Here is a 23789-nt window from a genome sequence, read left to right as displayed (position 1 = left end):
CTGGGGATGTATCTTTATAACAAGCCCTGACCTCAACTCAGCTAGGTGGAAAGCGGCCCTCCGTGACCCACTCCTAGCTGAGCAATTTTGGGCTACCCAGCAGGCCCATGATGCAGCTGGCAAACTAGGCCTGTTGGTCCCAACGTGGGAGCAGCCCACAATGTACTAATATGCGTTCTGCATGACTGAAAAATAAGTTATTTAATCAATAAATCAATCAATCATTACACCTTTCATACATTAATGCCAGCTAGCCGAATTGCAACCCATAGAACATGCCAATGGGCATGCGACATATCGAGGTTGTCCGACTCACCGCAACCAGATAGTAAGCGAATGTGTTCGCTCCCATGCTGAACACCAACACCTAATCGTTCCTATGTACAGTCACCTGAACGGTGTTGCATTAGAACGATCATGTTTGTCCATTCCGGTGTCCTGCTCCTAAGCCTTTTGCAGGAGGGTCCTGCCAACGATAGGCGAGTGCACAAAACATGTGCTGCACGCCGACCCCAAGCCAAAGAGGAAGAGCCTGCTCCCTTTCACGCCAGAGTAACCCTGCTGTTAGGTAGCATTGGTGGTGCAACACTTGAGCCATCTTTTGTAATATGCTGCTACCACACCGGTCAGTGCTAAGCTTCGTGAAGATGCTGGATTACAGGAGACACGAAAGCCATGCGTGGGAAACATCAGGGGACGCTTGAGAGTCAAGCATCCCCACAAAGCATTCTCGCTAATTACCTCTGTCTTTAATACGTATATGAAAATTTCCCTGTATCTGTGTAATTCATAAATTTCTGCCTCCTCTTGATGAAACTTGTGTATGTGCCATGCAGACAAGTGGGTAGTACTATGCTGCATATCGCGATGGCGCAAGATATAATCGACTGCACTAAACCAGTTTCCGAATCGTTACACATTTTTATTTCTCCTAACTGGTGGAACGAAATCTCAGTGGACCGAACCCAAACTGAACCAGTTGTGTGTGTGTGTGTGTTTTTTTGGCACTCTAATCTAAACTGCATTACCATTGTGACACTTGCTGTGGCAGTAGGCTGCTGCCAGTGCCATGAATGCAGTTTTAATTTTGTATCCGATTGTGACTTGCAGGCAGTTTCTGAACTCACTTTCATGAGAAAAAGGTACTCATTGGAATCGGGTGAATATGGCAATCATTCACTGTGAGCTGCCATTCTTGCTTGAAACTCTACCAAGAGCTGGAGGTAGCATTTTGTAGACACATTCACTATTCTCTAGCACTGCTGAGACTAACACTGCAGGCATAGGCATTTTCCCTTTTTATTTCTTTTTCGTTTACTTACTGCCTGATGCACATTGATGAGTTGTTAATAGGTTCATGCTTTACTTAATGCAGGAGATACAATATTGGCAAGGCCATTGCGCTGCCTTGTTTATGATTTCACATTGACTATGGCAATGGTTATAATTATGTGAAATCTCTGTTTGTGTGTGTATGCGGCCACAGTTCTCCGACATGCTGATATATGCAAGCCGTGTGTCTTCCTCTGGGCCGCGGCTTCAGTTTAAAGTGCATGGACAGCTGCCACTGCAGGGACTCATGGTTGAGGAAACAGAGCCGAAAGCTGAAGCTGCCTTTCGCTTTACCATCTATGCTGCCAATCGTGCCCTCATGGTTGCCGCTGGGTGAGTGGCCTGGCTGCCTTTCATGTCATCGTAGAAATCACAGCCATTCAGTGAGGGCTGCAGCAGCTATTAAACAAGCATTCTTTGTGATGGGCTGCTTGTTAATTGTCTATATGACCCCACTCCTGTATTGTCCCCCCCCCTCCACCCCCCCAAAAAAAAGTATGGCTGAAAGAGATAGCATTGCCTGCTCTAATTCTTATTTTCTTGCTATAATTGATACAGTGATATTTTAAAGTGAATAGCTTTCTTTTGCACTCACCGGGGTGGCATAGTGGCTTTGGTGTTGCGCTGCTAAGCCAGAGATCACGAGATCAGATCCTGGCTGCAGTGGAGCAAAATGCAAGAACACCCATGTACTGTGCATTAGGTGCACGTTAAAGAACCGCAGGTAGTCAAAATTAATCCAGAGCCCTCCACTGTAGAGAGCCTCATAATCATATGATGGTTTTGGCATCTAAGACCTCACAATTAAATTTTTTAATTTAGCTTTCTTTGCCATTTTCACAAAAGAAAGGTTTGTGGCCGGTGGTTGGCCTTTCACCACCGATACAAGGGTATCATTGCAAAGTGTGTGCGCTGTCACATGGCTGAGTTGCAAGCGCATTTGTTGCCCAACACAAACTTACACAAACCATTACAGCTCTTATGGTTGCAAGTGCGGTCCATCTATTCTACCACTACAAATGTACTGGTTAACAGCTCTATTCTCCATGAAATTACACAATGAAATAACAACTACTTAAGTAATGTTACCTAAATTCCTCATTGCAACAAATACACACTGTCAAGCACATCATTCATTTAATTAAGTGTTTAGCTTTCTAAAGGCTTTCAGTTATTCACTTACATTGACAATCATCACCAATGATTTCTGCACATTTCTTTTATGCATTAGCATTAGGAGTGCAAAGTGGTGAAAAGTGCATGTATGTGAAGTGTGGGAAGCCGGTCACACGATAGAGACGTGTATACACACACACACACACACACACACACACACACACACACACACACACACACACACACACACACACACACACACACACACACACACCGTTGATCTCGCATCTCTGTTGAGGAACGCCATCACTTCTCGCATTGTCGTAAATATTTATGTTTTGACAGATGCTGTCAAACAACAGATTGAATCTGAAGGGCATTAAATGTCATGGAGGAAAGATGAGCAGGGTGCTCTGTCTTGCTTGCTGTGCAAATGGATGACTAATGCAAACTGTCCATTTATTATTGGCAGGAGCAGATAGCCACTGCTTCAAGAACGAGAAAGGCCTCCCTGTATGATGCACGTCGTACAAGAAAGCGTGGATGACACTCTATTTTTCACTGAGTGAAAAATTGAATGAGACTAGAGATGCTGTGCCACCTGGTCCGTCTTCTTGTAGCCTAGAGCTTTTTGCAAACGGCAGTTTAGGATTTCATGGGTGGCCAAAATGAATCTGACCCCAATTTTTCCTTGGATGTATCTCTACATAGCAGTATAAGTTTAACAAACCCTCCCCCCGGCCCCCTCCTTATGTAGCAGTGGCACACACAAGAATTTTCACTGTGAAATTCTCAGGTTCACGCTGAACATGTTTAATTCATGCTCGCACGGTTACATGAAAGTGGAGATGAACTCGTGTATGTTCTGCAAGCTGTAAGCCACTTTCGAAACCAACAGCGCATGTGTAGTGTTGGCAATCACTGACGCAGGAGCTGTAGGAGAAGGGCTGAGAGCGAAGGGACGTACTAGCCGCAAGGTGTCGGAGTGCTGAGCGGTGCATGCGAGAAATGCACAAACTTTTTAAGGCAATCGAGAAGTGAGGACGACTGGATCCAACAGAAAGTTGGTTCCGAAACCTGACACAACAGTCTACCTGGCTCGTCGCCCACGTATTATGATCAGCTGTTAAAACAGACACGCACCCATATGCATCCATGTGCGATTTGCAGAAAAGTGCGCTGATGGCAGCATGGGGCACATCTATACAGGCTAGTTTGTTTTTGAGGTGCGTCCATTTCTACCTTATCTTGAATAAAAACACACAACAGGCACTTGACTTAGAAGTAGTTTAATGATTGGAAAATGTAGAGAGGTCGGCCGGAAAATGGAGCATCTGGCCTGCTACTCTACATAACGGAAGGGGAACAAAAAGGGTCACAATGGGGGATGATAATGGGAGGAAGGAGGTGAAGGACACATTGCATAAATGTTATCAGAAGCATAAGTCCAGGCCCACGTCGCCTAAGAAACATGAAAGAGCACGCATTGTCCCTATCGTCTGCCAACTCTGTGGCCATGCACCTAGCAAGAGGTCCTCCAACAGTGGTCTGTTGTATAAATGTCTCGAGGCAGCTGCCATTTTTAGTCTTTCGCACGCATACTCAGGGCACACCACGAGCACATGGTCTATAGTCTCTACAGTGCCAGGTATTGAACAGTCCGGGGAGTCTGTCCGTCCAATTATGTGCAAGTATTTGCACGTGAAAGCGACGCCTAATCGTAGTCTGTGTATCAGGCATGTATGAGGGCGTGGAATTCCTCGCAGAACAGGAAATTGCATATCGGGATCCATGCTTTTAAGGCGGACATGACAAGCGTCTGGCTGGGCCCAGTATCATGTCATCGCACTCATTAATACCGACAGGAGGCATGTGATGTCCGATCTGGAGAATGGCACTAAAGTTTACGGGCCATTACTGATGGCGTGCCTTGCTGCAGCATCGGCCATCTCATTATTACCATTGAGCCCTCAGTGTCCCGGGATCCATTTGAACACTATGCAGTGGTGTTTTTCTTGAATGCATGAAACTAGCTCTGTGATCTGCAGTGCCAGAACCTGATATGGGGTGTGGCGCAGGAAGCATCCCAAAATTTGCAGCGCGGGTTTTTAGTCTGTGAAAATGCACCACTCTTGAGGTCTTTCCCCGCAGACGTGGCAAATCGCTTCCCGAATAGCCACAAGCTCTGCAGCGGTTGATGTAGAATTATTATCTAGAATGAAAACTCAAGTCATCTGTTGGGCTGGTATCACCACAGCTGCTGTCAATTCCTTTGGTGACGCAGAGCCGTCTGTGCAAACACGAACATTTGTCTGGTATTTGACCAGACCTAGATATATATATATATATAATTCAAGGAAGAGTTCTGTAGGTCCGGGGCATAGGTAGTTGAAGAAACGAAAGCACACACTTACGAAAATTGCATTTTTAATGTTTTAATGTTCTGGCCATGCCACGGCCGATGTTAATGATTTAACATCTCGACCGGGCCATGGCCAAAACATTAAATAATTAAAAATGCAATGTTCGTAAGTGTGCACCTTCATTTCTTCAACTGTATATATAAAACCTTTAATTACAGTTGCACTTGAAACTTCTTGTGACCTTGAATTGTTCACTGAAGTAATGGCCTTATATGAGCTCATACAAGACCTCACAGTAGGAGACAGTCAATTTCACAGCCTCAGTCCTCTAGCAACACCCAGAATCCGGCATCTCTTGGTGGTGCAATTTTCCTTTGTGAAAATGTTTTATACTTTGCTATCACTAATACTGCTTTGCCTTTCTGGAGAAACTGCAGCATCTCTCTCCCTCTTTTTTTTTTCTGCTGCACATGACTGCTGTTGATAACCATTTTGAGTGAATACAGCCTGGCCTCATTTCAGTTACTGAGTGAATTATACAGGGTGTCCCAACTCTCATGCACCAAGACTTAAAGAAAGAGCAATTGTGTTACTCTAAGAAAGCCTAGTGCATATTTTTTCCAGTACAGTGGAGTAGCCACCAGTAATTTTTTCATTACCGAGATTTAATGAGGTAATTATAGTTATCTAGCTCGAGACGTACAGTCTTAATTACCAAAGTGTCAATGAGGCATTCATAGGCACCTCCACATGACACCTAACTGCAGAGTTCAGCGACACGCTAATTGTATACAATTTTTTTTTACTGTTAACCCTTTCAGGGTCAATGACGTGAATATACGGCGCCGCGAACATACCCAAAATGGTCGATGTCGTATACTTACAGCACCATCTGTACATTTAAAAAGCGTGCCTCTTTCCCAACTTTTTCTTTTCTGGCATGTGCTGTCACTATGTGGTAATACAGGGAATTTTTTTCTCACGCCTCCCTCTCTCAGTTTTCGTTGCATGGTTTGTTTTAGAGCTAGTTTGCTCCAGTGTGTCCATATACTACCACTCGCGCGTTGGCAGGCAGCGGTTTGGGTTTTGTTCCATGGGCAGTTTCGGCTTCTTGCACTCACAAAACTGATCGCTATCTTGTTACTAATTGCTAAAAGGACAACCGTCTGTTTCTCGCTCGTTTAGTGCTCACAGGGCTGTGCATAGGAAGGACGCCGCCGTGCATGCGTTTTTTTTTTTCTCTCTTTTTTTTTTTTTGGAGACGCGCAAAAACTAATTGCCTCTGGTTGGTGATAAAATGAAAATTAGTAGAAGTTCATCACATGTTTTGCTTTTTTGACGGGCACACAACTACACAGTTTTCTTGAGTGCGCTCATCTACGCAGTTCAATTACGCTATGGATGTAAATATTAGTGTAAGAGCAGGATTACTTCAGAGTTGTGAAATATTCTCGTGTGTACATTTTCTAAGCCTTGAACTATGTGTATAACAATGCATCAAATTTTTATTCTTATAAGTTTATTTCCTTTTTTGTTTGTTGTTATTCACGAATAAACAGTACATATATGCCAACACAAAAATATTTTTTTCTCACTTTACAGTCACCCTAGAAAAATTATGGTAACATTTTTTTTTTTTTTTTTTGACATAGGTCCCTCCAAAGAATTGGAATCTGCAATAAAAAAAAAAATCGACCCTGGGTGGTTGCACATGGCAGAGAAAACGACCCTCGATGGGTTAAAGAAAGCCCACAAAATATGAAAAGCAGAGCGCTCAAATAAGCTGGATGAAAGTAACTGCTTTGCCTGTCACAAACCCGAAGAGACAGCACATCAGCTTGATAATGGTATACGAAAGGAACACCAACAGCAGGTTTCGCGGCTTCACAGCTGTCCCTTCCTCTCATTTCTACGTCAGACTTACTTTCCATCTCTCAAGGCCAACTGACCACATTGATAAGAAAAGCTCCTTGGTAATGCAGCTCAATTGACACTCTAACCGCACACAAAGTGCGAGAAGCAGTGCAATAGGCATAGAATGTTTCAAAATCCCGGCTGTGCTCACACCTCATCGAAAGTGTGCGTGCAGCTATATTTCGCACACAAAACTTGCTTCGGACCAAAGTCAAATTAAAGTGACATTTTTTATTTTTTTTCATGTGCTCTTATGCGTGCTGCGAAAACAGCTTCGTGGCAAAAAATAAAAACGAAATAAACAGACTGGGAAGCGACCCGAGCGTAGAGAAAAGGCAAAACCGATGCCTTCAAGAAAGTAAATGTATCACTTCTAAATGTGTTGAATTGGCAAGTGAAACATCTGCAAGAAAAAAAGAAAGAAAAAGAAACCCAAGCAGAATCTTCTCTGGGATTTATCTGAATGATGCGTAAGCATTTTGTAGTACTGGCGTGGTATTTCTTGGTAGTATGCTGGTGTGTTTCGTATAATTGCAAGAACAACCGCGAAGGAACTGCGGAACGGATAAGTGTGGTTGCAACACCGAACTTTTAAGTGGGACCTGCACGAGATGATGTAGAAGAGACAAGTAGAAGCAATGTTCAGTGGTGGATCCTGGTTCATTGGTTCACTCGGCGGATGTAGACTTGGGATGGAATGACCAGGGAGGTGTAGCTAATGAAAAAATTACATGCAACATTTATTAGGTGCACTGAATCATTATGAAGCGTGATTAACCGTGCTCCAGTGGCAGCTACGTCTGGCGTGGAGGCGCGGCCCGCATCTTGAAAGCAATCTGCAAAAGTGGCACTGTGCGACATCTGCTGAGAGCTCCATGAGCACTGTGTTCTCGCCGCTTCATTGGTGTTGAAGCAAGAGGCAGCACGCAGGTGAATTCGCTCGCTGCTGCGGATGCTATGCTGAGCAACTGTCTCACGGAACAGACGGAGGGATGGTTTTTCCATTGGGTAAGGTTAGAAATGCTTACGCATACAAAACAATTGTTTTTTAGTGTGCTTTAATTCGTAAGTGCTGTTGAGCTCAAGCAGCTGCCTGGAGGATGTGTTCGAAGAAGTCTCTTTCTGCAGCTACGCAGTACTGAGTCTGCTTTATCACATCTTCTGTGGCTTTCTTGATGACCAACGCTGGAATTCTATGGCAGGCATCCAGCCTCCTTGCCTTCAGCTAATCTGACATCCATCTCGACCATGTAAACAAGATCTTTCACATAACCCCAAAGAAAGAAATCGAGTGGAGAGAGGTCAGGTGACCTAGTTGGCCAATTTACAGGCCCGTGCCTTCCAATCTATTGTGTATGAAAAGTTGCATCTAGCCAATTCGTGCTTGGCTGCTGCTGTGTGCTGGCACCCCATCTTATTAATACCACAGAAGTGGAAGACGTGACAGTGGGACTTCACTGAGAAATTCATCCACCACTCTTTCAAGGATTTTGTCCACGTAACGCTGTCCAGTCAGTCTGTGATTGAAGAAGATGGGAGCGATTATAGCACTGGTGTAACTTCCAAACCACATATTGAATGACCACCGCTGGTACTGGTGCCGAGTGCACTTTATCCAGTGTGGATTGGAGTCACTGCAAACTTTGCATTATGCAAATTTACCTGGCCATTTCTGCAAAAATTGGCTTCATTTGTGCACATAATGTTGCCCATAAATTCTAGTGACTCATCGGCTTTTGTTAGGACTCAGTTCGAGAAATCTAGACGATTCTACAGGTCCCTATCTTCTAAGCATTGGTGCTGGTTAAGGCAGCACGGATGAAAGGCCATCGTTTAGAATCCTCCAAACTGATGACTTGGAAATTGGTACCTGCGCAGCCGCATCCCGCATGCTAGCGTGAGCGTTTGAGGTCATAAATGCTAGAACATCCGTGCATAGGCTAGGACTCAAAGATGGAGTCCTCCGCCGCTGTTTCTTGAAGCTGCCGGTTTGACTTGGGTTTTCATAATTTCTGATGATAGTCGATGTGCTTGGTCTACCGCTATACTTCCATGACTAATATATATTTGCAGCCTTCCTCTTGTTGCTATTTAAAGCTCCCAAGGCAAGGATCATGTTTTCCTTCTGCTTATTAGAGAAAGACATGGCGACTGGGACGACACAAAATGCACCATTAAACCTTTGCACTGAAATTGCCAATTCACTTTTTTAGTGATAGGTCTTGTAAGAGGGGGGGGGGGGGAGAAGAGACTCTCCATGCATTTTATCTATGCTAAGACAATAGCTATCACAGTTTGTTTCAACTAACACCAAACGTGACGTGTTACTTTGGCTGGGGCGTGGCAGATAAGGAACTAGCTCGATCACAATGTTTTTCTTTATTTCCTTTATGTTGTGCTGGCTTACTCAGGAGGAGCTTGTTCGAGGGCGCTGCTTTTTGACGCGAGTGGGGGCGCAGTCACATGTTATTTTTCATATTTTGTAGGGTTTATTTATCAGTCTGAAAAAATTATTACTCAGTTAGTACATCTTTGAAAGCACCGCAGTTACATGTCTCTTGGCTGTGCATACTGTAGGGGTTGAGGGACGGACTCCGGGATGAAAACCAAACTTGGAAGGGTTTATTTTACATTATATACAGAGAGGTGAGACTCAAGTAACAGTCGTACAGTCACTACGGGCCGGCAGCAACTCGGACACTGCGGCCCGTGGCAAGAAGTTCGAGAGAGGTCAATCAAGGGAATCAGGGAATGCTCTGGTCTCTCTGGAATGCTTCTTTTAAACCCTTCGAGGACTGGAAGTCGCGTCATGTTTGGCCAATGGGAGAGTCCGCTCAGATGAGTCACTTTCAGCCAATGGTTGGCGCCCGTATCGTGTTGTCACACCCGGCGGCTCTCTGCGGTCTTGCCTCGCAGACTTGAAATGCACTTCTTCTAAGGTGGAGAAGGGGGGGGGGGGGGGGGGCGCTCATGCTCCATTGTACGAGGGCCCACCTGCTCCCGGTGGTATGGCTCGGCAGTGGTGGCAAATGCCTTCTTCAAAGGCGAAGAGGGGTGACGATTGGGCTCTATTGTCTGAGGGCCCCTTCTAATCCCGGCGGCGTACGAACTTGTTTGCAAGTGTCCTGCCTCAGGAATGTGGCACCCCTGCTTCTGCATTTCTCAATTAGCTGTGCTGCGATTCGAAGTGGTTTGGGGAACTCGAAGTAGCCTCAGGAAACGGTGCCATATCTAACAGCTCGTCCTCGCCCCGGTTGTTCTGAATGGCCGGTGAACTCAATTCGCTGGCCATGAGGAACGCTGAAAGAACCTGCAGGGTATTGGTGTCGAGCCTCGTTTGACGAACTTCGGTATCCTGGGCCCTGGAGAACATACGTCAAACAAACAAAACAACACAGCGCTGCCTCACGTGTAAGCGCAGGCTCTTCACCCCTGACTCGCCAGGTAATTACTGAGTCAAAATGAACCATCTTTTATTTCCCCAATTTTGACAAAACAGTTCCAACCACCCTTCCAAACAGCTATCCATTTCTCCTCGATTGCCGACAAGACCAGAGTACTATTGTTGTTGCAAAACAAAATGTCGCTGACGTAGCAAACAACAAATGAAAACAGCCGAACATAACTTAAGTGGCCTAACTACCCGAACAGCATGTTTCCAATCTATCGCAGTGGCGTACTTATCGCACGTATTGGTGCCACTGAACAATCTGGGCAACCTCACAAGTACGTAATCACAAGCGCACTAGCCGTGTGGTCACTAAACAAAACGCGTACTTGCGTTGTAGGCAAACTTTTCATTTACGCTTACTCACGTTTCTTCCCTGAAAGTCCTACAGGACACGTGACATAAACGAACAATTAAACTTGCGGGACTTACACACTCCGCAGAACCCTTAAACTAATGCGTCTTTTAATAACTCGTTCCACGCGTACTTATAAGAGAAGTCAGAATACGGCTGCCCTCAACACACGAGCAACCCAGTCATAAATCTGCTTCCTTCCGTCCACACAGGACACGCGCTAATGGAACTAAGAACGCCTCTCAGTGCAACTCATGCACTCACTGAAAACTACGCGGTTAACCTTAGAAAATGAAAAAACGCTTATAAAAAAAAGAATGTTAACTAAAACACACGCGCGTTACGATAGGCCTCTCAACGATAACCTTGACCTTCAGGTTACTCACACACACAAAAAAAGAAAGCCTATTTACTCATTAACTAACACTCGCGAGACTACATGTTTACATAAACCTCATCTTTCAAATCACGGAGCTTCTCAAACGAAAACACAAACAAAGCTCAAACCTTACACATTGAAAGAAATCCTAGTCTCAATTCGCGAAAAACTTTCCTATACTCAAAATAAAAAAACAAGACACTTCATTTCTACGGAAGCGCTCTTGACTCATACTTTGAGTCTGACTCGAGGTGAGCGCGGTTTCAAAGCTACTCTGGCTACGGAGGAAAAAACAAAATGAACACACAACATTTGAGTCTGGCGAATCATAAGGAAAAAACCACGCGCTCACTTACGGTTGCAGCACCCTGCCATCCGGTTCATTCGTCCGCTGTTCCCGGTTCCTCCAGACTCCCTGGGTCGAAGGCTCACTCCTTCTTCGCACCTCCCAGTTTCTTCGGACCTCTTTCGACGAAGGCTCTCTCTTCTTCGCTCTTCCCGGTTCCTTAGGATCTCTCTCGACGAAGGTTTATCCGTAGCGCTGCCACCAGCTGTTGCATTCGGAGGCGATCTCACCGCTGCCAACCAGATGTAGGGGTTGAAGGACGGACTTCGGGATGAAAACCAAAACTTGGGAGTATTTATTTTACATTATTTACAAGGAGGTGAGAAACAAGTAACAGTTGTACGGTCATTACGGGCCGGCAGCAACTCGGGCGCTGCGGCCCGCGGCAAGAAGTTCGAGAGAGGTCAATCAGGGAATGCTCTGGTCTCTCTGGAATGCTTCTTTTAAACCCTTCAAGGACTGGAAGTCGCGTCATGTTTGGCCAATGGGAGAGTCCGCTCAGATGACGCCACTTTCAGGCAATGGTTGGCGCCCGTATCGCGTTGTCACACCCGGCGGCTCTCTGCGGTCTTGCCTTGCAGACTTGAAATGCACTTCTTCTAAGGTGGAGGAGGGGGGGGGGGGGGGGCGCTCATGCTCCATTGTACGAGGGCCCACCTGCTCCCGGTGGTACGGCTCCGCAGTGGTGGCAAATGCCTTCTTCAAAGGCGAAGAGGGGTGACGATTGGGCTCTATTGTCTGAGGGCCCCTTCTAATCCCGGCGGCGTACGAACTTGTTTGCAAGTGTCCTGCCTCAGGAATGTGGCACCCCTGCTTCTGCATTCCTCAGTTAGCTGTGCTGCGATTCGAAGTGGTTTGGGGAACTCGAAGTTGCCTCAGGAAACAGCGCCATATCTAACAATACAAATGCCTCATTGACACTTTGATAATTAGGATAGTACGTCTCGAGTTAGATAAGTAGTTACAATTACCTATTTAAATCACAGAACTTAAAAAGTTATTGGCAGCCACTCCACTGTACTGGAAACAATATGCACTAGGTTTTCTTTGAGTAACGCAATTGTTATTTTTTTTAATCAAATGGGGCACCCTGTATATATCTATGATTTCTGCATGCAGGTGATGTTTCCATCCCTTATAAATGTTGTAAATTATTAGAAGAGTTTTTTTTCTTGAGTCGTTAGCATTGTTTACTGGAAAAAGAAGCAATACTGGGACGCATATCATTCGCCTGCATTTCACGCACCATTGATAGAAGACTGCCAAAAGGGTCACTGAAGTCTGCAGGTATTTTTCAGGGTCAGAAAAGCACACAAAGCAATTTGAAGCGAGGTGAACATGCAGCAACATATTCATTCTCTAGGTATAGGCTGTCCATACCTTTAGAAATAATTTTTAATTGACTACCTCCTTCTCTTCAGAAATATAATGAACTTTGTCTTGTGTGCATATTTAAATATGCCGTACTTACTTGAATCTAATGCGCACTTTTTTTTCTGCTAAAATGGGTCCCAAAATTGCTTGTGTGTTAGAATCGAGTATGTCCATAAATCTGCGTTACCATATCGTCATTGGCATTTCAAAATGGCCGCCTCGTAGGCGCTTCGAGTAGGGTGACAAGAATGGGGAGGTGGTGAAGACCGGCTTTTAGAGGCTGGCCCCAAAACGTGTTCCTGCCGCGTGACGGTGTTGCTGGCAGGGGCGCCATTAGGGCGCCGTAGTTTCTCACGGCATCTGCATACCTCCGAGCGGGTAAGTGAGTTGGTCGCATTTAGTTTTTCCGCTTGAAAGCTCTCATACTGACAAGTATCTTTTTTTTTTCAGTATTGTAGATGCCGAGAATTTAATGAAGCATTTCACTGCTCTTATTGCACATTGAAACTGCGAGCACCAACCGCGCAGTCGATACAGCAAGGGGCGTTTTTGTATCCACCTCTTGCCGAGATTGGCCAGCTTATGGCTTGCCTAAAGTACACAGTTCATAGGAATTGTTATGGAAGGACAGCTCGTTGGAACAACTTTGAATGTGTCACCCACACATTAGTCACATATTTGCGATTGTAATAGCACTTTAAAGGGAGGAAGTTAATGTAATATTCTAAATGCAAAATTCTAAAAAGTACAAAACGCTGATAACTTAATACGAGTTTATTGCAAATAGCACAGTCATTGCAGAGTGCCACATTTTTTACAAAACACATTGCTTATAACCCCCTTGACGTTCTTGTGAGTAGCCCAGTGGTTTAGCCCTCTGAGCAAAAAGCGAACATGTGATGTAGTAATACCTAGCCACCGATCCTGTTACAGTAGTGGTATGCTCGGTGCAGCCAATCTGTGGCACATTAGCTGCTAGAACCAAAAAAATCCTTGAGCACTTTTGCATGTAGTCGTGTATTAGAAAATGCACAATTGAGTCTGCCTTCGAGGGTCTGAATGAGGTTGTAAAGACAGACTGATGGGTACAGAAGATCTCCCTTCCTCCCATGTCCCGCTGTTGGCAAGCCTCTGTGGGCAAGCCCTGTGGGGTACACTTTCTCCTGTCACAAGGCAGGCATCCCTGCATGCCTTGCAATCAGTTAAAATGATGCGCTTCCTGGCTACGTAGCCCGCAATGTAATAAACCAGGCACACATCGCTGTGCTTCTCCACATAATCCACATGGTCCAAAGCAACTTCTGCCATTTCTGCTGCTTCGGCAGGTAGTGCAGTGTCGTCCTAGGCTGTTTCTTCATTTTCTCGGAGCAGCTGCTACTTCGCTAGCAGAGACTCCAAAAGTCCGGGGAACACATTTTTTCCCGTGTTGCTCTTTCTCTGCCAAGCTGTAAAAGCTTAACACAGCTACATTACGTAGACCACGAGAGCTACCCTGCGTAGCGCCGTGGCCTACGAGAGTGAGAGGCTGACGGCGCCCCCGACGAAAGTGTCAAATTTTCCCCCAGTGGCAGGAACACGTGGTGGGGCCTCGCTAGGCAATGGTGGTGGTGCCGCAGTTTTCACACCTCCCCATTCTAGCCACCCTACTTCGAGCTTAGCTGCCATAGCTTTCTCCATGTGCTGTAGTATGTGTGCTTAGGCAATGCTTCCTTTGGCTTAGGTTAGTACACCTTCTGTCTTCCTGTTTTCTGCGTTTGCTCTATCAGCGTGACAGCATGCGTGTTAATTTTGTTAGTAAGCGAATGTTTAAAAGCTAATACGGCTTATAAAACTACTATTGTTACTTTTCGTTTTGCTGTCTACTAATTTGCTATCGTAATCGATGCTTTGCCTTTCGGGCGAAACTGCAACTTTTTTTATTTATCGTAAGTTTAGTGCATTGGGAGTAAATCTTTTGTTTTTGCCAAATGAGAGAAAGTTGTATTTCTGTATGAATGAATGAGGTGCGCGGTACTGTAAAGAACTTTTTTTTGGTGGGGGGGTGGGGCGGTCACGGCAAATAGGTGCGCATTACAATCGAGGGTGTTTTTTGTTTTCTTTCTTCTTTTTTTTCTTTATCATAGAAAACGGGTATGTGTACTATCAAGGGCGTGTTACATTCGAGTAAATACGGTATTGTATATGTGTATAGTGTTTATAGTGTGTATAGTTGTATTTCTGTATGAATTAATGAGGTGCGCGGTACTGTAAAGAACTTTTTTTTGGTGGGGGGGTGGGGCGGTCACGGCAAATAGGTGCGCATTACAATCGAGGGTGTTTTTTGTTTTCTTTCTTTTTTTTCTTTATCATAGAAAACGGGTATGTGTACTATCAAGGGCGTGTTACATTCGAGTAAATACGGTATTGTATATGTGTATAGTGTTTACAGTGGAAATTTAAAACAGTGTTGAAATCAAAAAATACGGATGAGGTAGCCACCGCTAGTGCTTCTATGCACTTTTGTCCTCCTATTGTCAGGATTTACAGAAAAGCAAAAGTATGAATTAAAAGCCATGTACATCCGCACCAATGATGATAGAGTGAGCTATTAGCCAAAGTAAAATGTTAGGTGAAAAGGTTGAGGCCAGTCAAAAGAAACCGCAAATGATTTGAGTGACAAAACTCTGGTACCGACATTTTTGGTGTGTGTAGGAGGACAAGGTAGGCTTTAGCATTGCCGGATGCGAGGGGGGGGGGGGTGCTCTGCCCCTTCTGGAAAACTTTAGAGGGGGCTCGGGCCCCAGAGCCCCTCTACAGTCGGCACCTACGTCGTGTTCAGTGAAGAAAGGTGCCGGAGTGATTGTGCACACTGTCGCCCTCAAGGCGGAGCCTTCAGCAACTTCAGATGCTACGATTGGAGGAAGGTGTGAGCACAGGTTTCCCTGGCCTAGAGATCTTGAGAGGACAAGGTGGATTTAAACAGACTTTTTTTGGCTCCTCTGATGTGCTCTCCGATAATGATGCAGTAGCTCTGACATTAGTTTTTTGTGTTACTATGTACTGAGCTCCATGCTACTGCTATTACGGGTATGATCTTTCTCTGTAAATAAGTTTGCCTCTCCTATGTAAATAAACACTCTGTTCCATTTCTCCATCCTCTTGACCTCATGCAAATCAAGTTCGCAACTCTGTTTGGACAACGGCATGAGCCCTCATAGCCTCCTTGTGCTGCCCCTGTAGCGTAGGCTAGAGAACCCTCAGTGTGACGTCAGACTCCAAGACCACAACCCCTGAATTCTACAATATCCAAAACCATTGTGCAGTGCGAGTGATTTGCAACTTTCATGAGCAAAACAAAAAGTAAATTTTTGTGCTTTTGACACATCCTTGGAGCAGCAAATCAGTAAGTTCCCACTTTTCATGATCTTGTGGAAACTGTCTGAGATGTGCGGAGATCTCAGATAAGCTTCAGATAGGTACATTTTACATTTCAGGCGATCAATATATTGGAACTATTTTGCAGTCCCCTTTGAGTCCAATATATGTGGAATCGATTTACATATAAAGAGGCAGAATGTGTATCTGGTGGGCTCCTGAACAGCACTTTGCAATGTAATGAACAATATTTAAATTGTAGATCCAGGACCACAAACAGGTGCAATGTAATGCTAACAATTCCTGCAATTCCTTCTTTGTGATGACCATCAGAGATTGGAACCGGCTGCAAGAGACGCAAGTGTGCTGTATAGATGAAGAAGTGTTCTATTTAAGTCTGTAACCCCCCCCCTGCTGTAACGCCTTACTGGCAAAAGCGGGGCACTCACTGAATAAAGAATAAAGAATAACACATTTCTGTTGCATTTACCGTTATGTCGCCCCTAAGCCTGTTTATGGATCCTCATAGCTTATGCCCAGTGGAATATTTTAGCTTATAATTCATGTATGTTGCATCGTGTGTCAATAACAAGCCACACTCTTTTTTTTTTTGCTAATAATTCATGTATGTTGCATCCTGTGTCAATAACAACCCGCACTCATTTTCATTCATCATGCATGTTCATGCATATAGTTGTCTGTTGCAGTTATGGGATAGCTGTATCAAGTAGGCCAACTTGTTACATCCTGCTATATGTGGGCAAAAATATGGTGACCAGCATGCAGCTCATGCCAAGATGTCATTTCTGCAATCTTTCAAGGAAAAAGAGGACTGCATGCACTTGAAATCTATCAATCAATGTCACACAACTGTAGTGCCATTTTTAGCGCACGTGACAGCAGACAGGTGAATGCCCTGTAGTAAGAGTGTGCAAACACTCAGATATTGCCAAATCGAATCGGAGAGTGAACACATAAATAATTCAATTTGCAAATTGAATATCTAATATTTGATTTTTAGAATATTCAGTATGTTCGGTGTTACTGGCGCGGTGCCACATGTCGCATGTGCCATCGAGCACCTCATGCTAGATGCCCATAGAGTAAGTGCCTCACTTCAGTGTTTTCAGTGCAGAAGGAGCACTGAGTGCATTGGTGGATGGGCTGCCGCAGCTGATGCAGTCGTAGAATTTGTCTCTGTGAGTTTTTTTTATCTGCCCTACTGCACGCACTCCCCACAGTCAGTCACATTCAGGGATCGCACACATAGTGCCCGAGCACCGCAATTCACAGAATGGTGCAGTCTTGGCTCAGACCACCTCTGTCGGTACAAGGTTCTTCCAGTTCGACAGGAGCGATTAAAACAATAAGACTACACGGATAGAGAGAGCAACAGCAGTGCATATTTCGGAAGGTGCAAAAGCATGCGTGAAGATCAGGCTGATTGGCCACAATAATGCATTCTGATCGTGTTGGATACGTACGTGGCAAAGAACACCCTGAAACAATTTAGATGATTTTGTACAAACGTACTGAGTCATTAAAATTGGTCCCTCTGATAAATAAGCGACATATTTAAGCGCTCCGAGTAAAGTGTGCAATTTATTATAAGTTCTTAAAAATGTGCATCACTATCAATCGCAGGGGAGCTGCTCTCCTGAGTTTTCAGCCACCCTGTTACCATCTACGTAGCAAACATGCATGACGTCAGTCGGGCGAGCTATTTAGTTAGCTGCTCACATTGCGTCATCAATAATTTTGAAGATTATAATAGTCGAAAAGTTGGTTAATTTGTTTCTCTAAAGAAATGTAGCAGAAAGAGAATACACAACTTATCACTACGCTCGAGCAATTCTGGCATACAGAAAGTATTGTCTGCTTATGTTACAGTGTGCTCCGTTTTGATTTGAGCTGCATGGTCATGTTGGTTGTGAGGTTTCTTTTTGCGAGAACCGTGGATTGCCCTGATTGCCCTTGTTGCTTTGTGGGCCGCAAACGTAGTGATTGGTGACATGTCAAGCTGCGACCTCATGTCCCTCTGCAAGGCAACCAGTGAGTGGAGTGGCTGCAGTGCATTGGGCTGTTGGTGTCAAATCGGCAGCAGGATTTACAAGTTTGTGACCATCACTTCACGCTGGAGGCTTACTACCACAATAGACAGTTTCAGCATGTTCTGTATTCCGGTAAATGCAAGTGGACTGGGCATTTTGCCAAATGGATGGAGTTGCAAACGTAAGCAACCTACAGGTGCACTCTGTAGGTCACTTGGTCGCACTGAGTTCAACAAGACAAACACAGAGCTAATATAACATTAACCATGTGTATTCTACTTTGCTACTGGCATAAATTGGCAGCAACACAATCATGAACACGTCCTTTAAATGTTTAAAATGTTTTACATTTGGTCACAGTAATATTAGCTCTGTGTGTGGCTGATTAAGGTTTGTACCATGCAGGCCGCTCATATTTAGGCTAAAGTCCTTTCATCACGGGGGTGCTGTATGCAGGGGCACTGACAGCCAGGCGGCTAGCAGGGAAGTTGGAGAGGCTTCACGCGTTCGCACCAAGACACTGGAAATAGTTGACACGACATCACATCATGACAAAGAGCCAGCGAAGGCAGAGCTTTGCCTCGATAGCTCTGTGAACGAGTTGCAGAGAAAAAGCATGGCTAGGGAGGAAGTTAACCTGCAGTTGTCCTTAGCTCCCGTAAAGGCCAACTGCAAGAACCTGCAGACATCCATAGCTCCCTTAAAGGCCAACTGCAATGAAATTTCACTTGGGCTAAATTGACTATAGATGCCTAGCGTGTACTCTCAAAGTAATCTTGGCAAAGTGGCAGGGCTGGTAATTGCCTAATTTTGTTATTAGCAGCTATTAAATAGTGCCTATGCAGATGATGCATGCACCTGGCGGCAAAGTGGTAGCGATGCGAATGTGGCAAATGAAGATACGTACGCAACTGCTGATCTCTCAGTTGCACCATATTTTACTTAGGCAGCCAGGTGCATTGCTCGCTCATCATTTGCGAGTTGACGGGCATGTCTTTCGGTGTGCGTTCTGCCTGTTACGCTCGTGATTTGAGCTGTTGCAAGAATACCGATGCGTTGCGTGGCCGTCGGTTACTTGAATACGTACTCGAGCATGAGAAATAGCTGTGCAGTACACGACGCTGAGTAAAGGAAGTCCAAACACATCTTTCATGTCCCAGCTTTGAGACCGAAGGCGTGCACCGCGGAGCAGCAGGCAAGTGTGATGCAGACCATCCAACGCACAGTAAGCATATAAACTGCAGTTGACAAAGCTGTACAGGCTACATTTCAACAGCACAGTCACTGATCAATCAAGATTTGCTTGGCAAACACTTTCTCGGGTTACTATAAGTGCTGTATGTCGCAATAGCACATGAAAACTGAAGGTGACGTTCAGAGGTAAATTGTATTCAAGGGTGATATTCTCGAGTGATCATTTCTGGTAGTGCATCATCTTTAAGGTATTCCATGCATCTCTACATCAGACACGTCAAAGTAGACGAATGAAATGCTCTCTGACACAGCACCAGAAAGGAGCAGGAACCACGTGCTGCATTTGTCATGAAGGGGAACGCAACGTGGCGGCCATGGTATAGGTATGGTGGCAGGCCATGCAGGAATGCACTGCTGCCAGAGCAAAATGGGCGAAGCCTGATGGGCTTTATTATGACCGCAGTCCGACCTGACTGGCCAGAAGTTTATGCACACTTAGCATTGAGCACCAAGCTCCTCTAGCGTGGAGGTGGCAAGCCTCGGCTATTTATCATCCTTTATTACAGATGGGAGTAGTTGTCTGGCTGGTCTGATTTGTTGGCGAGTTTGGCGCTTCCAGTGTGCCAGGCGGCCAGGCAGCGGCCGGGGAAGTTAGATGCGTCATGCTGAAGACGCTAAGATCGCTAAAATTTTACCCCGTGCTTTAAACGTGACCCGCAATTGCACGGCAATCAGTTGTTGCCACAGTGCTAGCGGACAAGTGTGTGGCGAGTGAGCCCTTCTCTGTCAAAGGTGCAAACGTAACATTCTCGTTTCAGTGAACCTGAATAGCATGCTGCTGGGCAGCCAAGCTAGTATGCAATGCACCCTGTTGCAGCTTACTCGGCGTGCGATAAAATCTGTTCTATTCCCGCACCAGCCACATTAGACTGTACAGCGTCCAATTTTCGACGATGTAGCATAATTGCGCCATACATGGATCGCATCTGCGTTAAGCTGGACTGTACCGTACCTTTAGCTTGGCCACCCCTACGCGCTCTTCTTCGAGTGGAAGCAGGACTCATCGAGACCGTGCTGTTTAACGTAGACAACTAGATAGAGAAAACCAGCTGGGCTGCTTCACATTAAAAGAACATCGTGGGCATGCAACAGCATTGTCACAGCACACGAAGCAGTTAACAAACTGTACTAACTCTGTGGCTAGCAGACGTGCGGAGCGTGTTCGCTGATACACCAAAACTGAATACAAGCAAGCAGACAGCACAGGGGCTGGTTCTCCACATTCTTCCCTGTACGTCATTTCCGCAGAGCGATAATGACGGTGGGTTTTTTTTTTTTCAGTTTCGGTACGAAAAACATTGGTTTTTGCAAGCTTTTTGTGACGGATTGATTTGTATTTCAAGCGTAAGATCTTGCAAAGAGGCTACTGCATGTCTAAATTATCTGAAACTGGGCTTTTTATGTGGTCGAAAATTTCGTTGCAGTTGGCCTTTAAGATGAGACGCTTCACTTCAATTCTTGCATGAATGTTTTGCTGTAGCTGTACCTTATGTATCTACAAAATTTGTCCAAACCATTTCAGGGACCCTTTAATACGGCTTCAACAGCCGTTTGCCTAAACCGTATATGTGATCTTGGGGCTGATCACTGACGAGCTACCCCTATGAACATATTGGCTGCAAGCATTCTTCAATGGCTTGCGGTCCATTACCACGCTGGCCAGCAGCAAATTTTCATCACAGACATACTGCCTAGGCCATTAGGCCTAATAGGCGCTGTCTCGTCGGTCATTGGCTATAAAATTACGGTTTTGTGCTGAATCGATGTAGATCTATTCGCAGCAGCGGTGGTAAACACAGAAAGCCATCAAATTGCTTCGCAAAAGAAAGCGGGTAAAGTTGCTCACAGCCACCATCTTTGCGACACACCGTACAGTGGCCTCTTTTTCCCAATGATGTCAGTAAACATACGTGATATCTTTTTGCAGCTTCGAGCAACCTGTCACAAAATAATCTTGGGATTTACTCGGCAGGCCTCCCATTCCTGACGCTGTTCATAAACGTACATGGATCTTGTTTTGCAGCTTCAAGCAACCTGTCACAGGACAATCTTTAGATTTACATGGCGTACGAAACTGTCATGTGACTAGTGTGCCGATGGTCCAGCTGCATACATTGCATGGACTGTGGATGGACAAAGAGGTGGTGTGGTGCAATGCAGTATTGCCGCAACCCTCCCGATTTGAGGCAGCCGAACTTGACAGTGAAAAGGCTCCTGCTCATTACCGTCAACTCCAATTGTGGTTGGCCTGCACAGTACTAGCAATGACTACGCGTCACGTGATGCACAGTCTGCACCAGAGAGTTTTATACAGTAGTTTTGTACGAAACTCTATCGTCAGCATTTCTGTTGTACCGACTGGCCTTATAATAACCCACCTGCCTTAATCAATCAATCAAATCAATTTTATTCTCCAATTTACACGCTGGATGGTCATTTTGGGTTGAAAGCTACATACGTAGCTTGATGTGACTCAAAAGGCCAGACAAGGCAGTACTAGTACAGCAAACAGTGTTTGTATTATACAATAATTCACATATAATTCCAGTGATAGCTGGAATTCCTCATGAACAGATATACTGAAACATAATTTCCATCATGGCAAGTTACCAGCATTTAAAATAGTTTTAGCACAATGAATTTCACACAACTCTACCACAGCAATACTAGATATAAAAAACAATCTAACACCAGCTAGACATCGCGGCATGAGAATGATTTTTAAAAGATTAAACATTTGCTGAGAAAACTAAAGTTGTTCAGTATACACTCATAAAGATACACAAAGGCAAACTAATAATCACATCAGTTACATTACAAGTGAACAAAGCATGAGTGGAGTTCTTTCCTACTGAAATTCTCAATACACTTGTATTTGTTCAAAGTGAATGGTAAGTTATATATTAACGACTGATGTTTATACAGGGTTCTGAAGTATGAAATTGAGCATATCTCGGGATTTCTCGTGTTCGTATTAATGCGAAGACGCTCTCAGGAGCCTAATTGTTTTATGTAAGTCCTAGCAAATTCTGAAGAATATCGTGTAGTATGTAATAGACGAAAAGTGTATAACATCAATTCAAGTAATGTTATACTTGGGGAACGCCTCTATGGATCTTGAATGGGAACTTATATTTCCAACGTATCGAATTATCTTCTGTAACACAAGAACTATGTATGTTAGTTTTGATGGTTGTACACCACACTAAAGCGCAATAATATAAGTGTGCATTAAATAATTTATTATAAATCTGTACTTTGACTCTTATAGGAAGTACATCATGACATTGTGATATAACCCCTGTCACAAAAGAAAGCTTTTTACAAAGATAATATATGTGCATGTCCCAAGATGGAAGTGAAGAGAAATAAAATCCAAGAATTTTATGACTGTCAACTATTTCTATTTTCTGACCTTGAAATGTGATGGTATTGTTTAACTGGAGCAACATATTCTTGGAGTGAAAAATAATTATCTTAGTTTTAGTCATATTAAATTTAATTTGATTTAGCTGAGACCAGATAGATAATTTTTCTAGCAGTTCACTACATTCTACTGGTAAATTGTGCATATCAATTCCAGATAACATGACAGTGCTGTCATCAGCATACAAAATGAATTGAGCTTTAGTATCAACCTTTATAATATTGTCACGTAGGAGTGATGAAGAAAGCAGCAAAACTGGGAATGACGAAACTAGCATTTTATTGGGCGAACTTGTGCTCAACAGGCTACACTCAAAGAATGGCGATAGTGGCGAACATATTCGGCGATCGGCGAAAATCTGATCAGTGGGTCAAGCGCGTCAGCTTTTATACATGAGCCATTGAACATTCCAGAGTAATCGCTGGTGCCTGCGTGTCTTCCAGAAAGTTCTGCGCCATTTGCAATGTGCATATATGCAATCAGATTACACAAAGTTCGGTGACGACAGCCGATAGAACCATCGATAACATTCCAGAAACTTCCAATACATGCAGGCGTGTCCTGCATGTATCCTGCATGTAACATCTGTTAGACAACAAAACGTGGTCACTCGATAAACAAGCACAAGTGTCCATATCATTGATGTAGACATTAAATAAAAAAGGTCCTGGTACGCTTCCTTGCGGTACGCCAAATGTGTTCATTAGGAAAGACGACGTGATCGTTCGTGGACATGCTCTAGAATGTGTCACTTTGATAAGATTTAAATAGAAATAAACAGCTACCATGTATCCTGTAACACTCCAGTAATCTAATAAGATGTTATGGCTGAGGCAGTCAAATGCCTTACTAAAATCTATAAACAGCGCAAGAGTATAGATATTCCTTTTTATGTTTTTTATTATATCTTCCTTTATTGACAGTAGGGCTGTTTCTGTTGATCTGTGTTTCCTAAATCCATGTTGCGCATTAGTTATAACATCAAATTTATCAAAGATATTCACCATACGACAGCGTTTAATTTTCTCGACCTTCGAAAACAAAGGCAGCACCGAAATTGGCCTTTAGTTGTTCGG

The 23789-nt window shown here is 44.3% G+C and overlaps 1 protein-coding gene across 3 annotated transcripts in view; it reads left to right on the top strand.

The window, feature by feature from the left end:
- LOC135904609 (FERM, ARHGEF and pleckstrin domain-containing protein 2-like) overlaps window positions 1-23789 on the top strand; it is a 220828-nt gene that overhangs the window by 156305 nt on the left and 40734 nt on the right. For 2 of the 3 annotated variants that reach the window (XM_065435478.2, XM_065435463.2), the window contains one exon: window positions 1487-1665. In XM_065435478.2, coding sequence (XP_065291550.2) covers window positions 1487-1665 — 179 coding nt within the window. Of the gene's footprint in view, window positions 1-1486; window positions 1666-2920; window positions 2946-23789 lie in introns of those variants that run through there. The other variant, XM_065435487.2, reaches the window with a different exon arrangement.

The sequence above is a fragment of the Dermacentor albipictus genome, chromosome 1 (assembly GCF_038994185.2).
Source record: "Dermacentor albipictus isolate Rhodes 1998 colony chromosome 1, USDA_Dalb.pri_finalv2, whole genome shotgun sequence".
Lineage (NCBI taxonomy): Eukaryota > Metazoa > Arthropoda > Arachnida > Ixodida > Ixodidae > Dermacentor > Dermacentor albipictus.
Note: the sequence above shows the minus strand (reverse complement) of the source record. Positions and strands in the feature narration are given on the sequence as shown.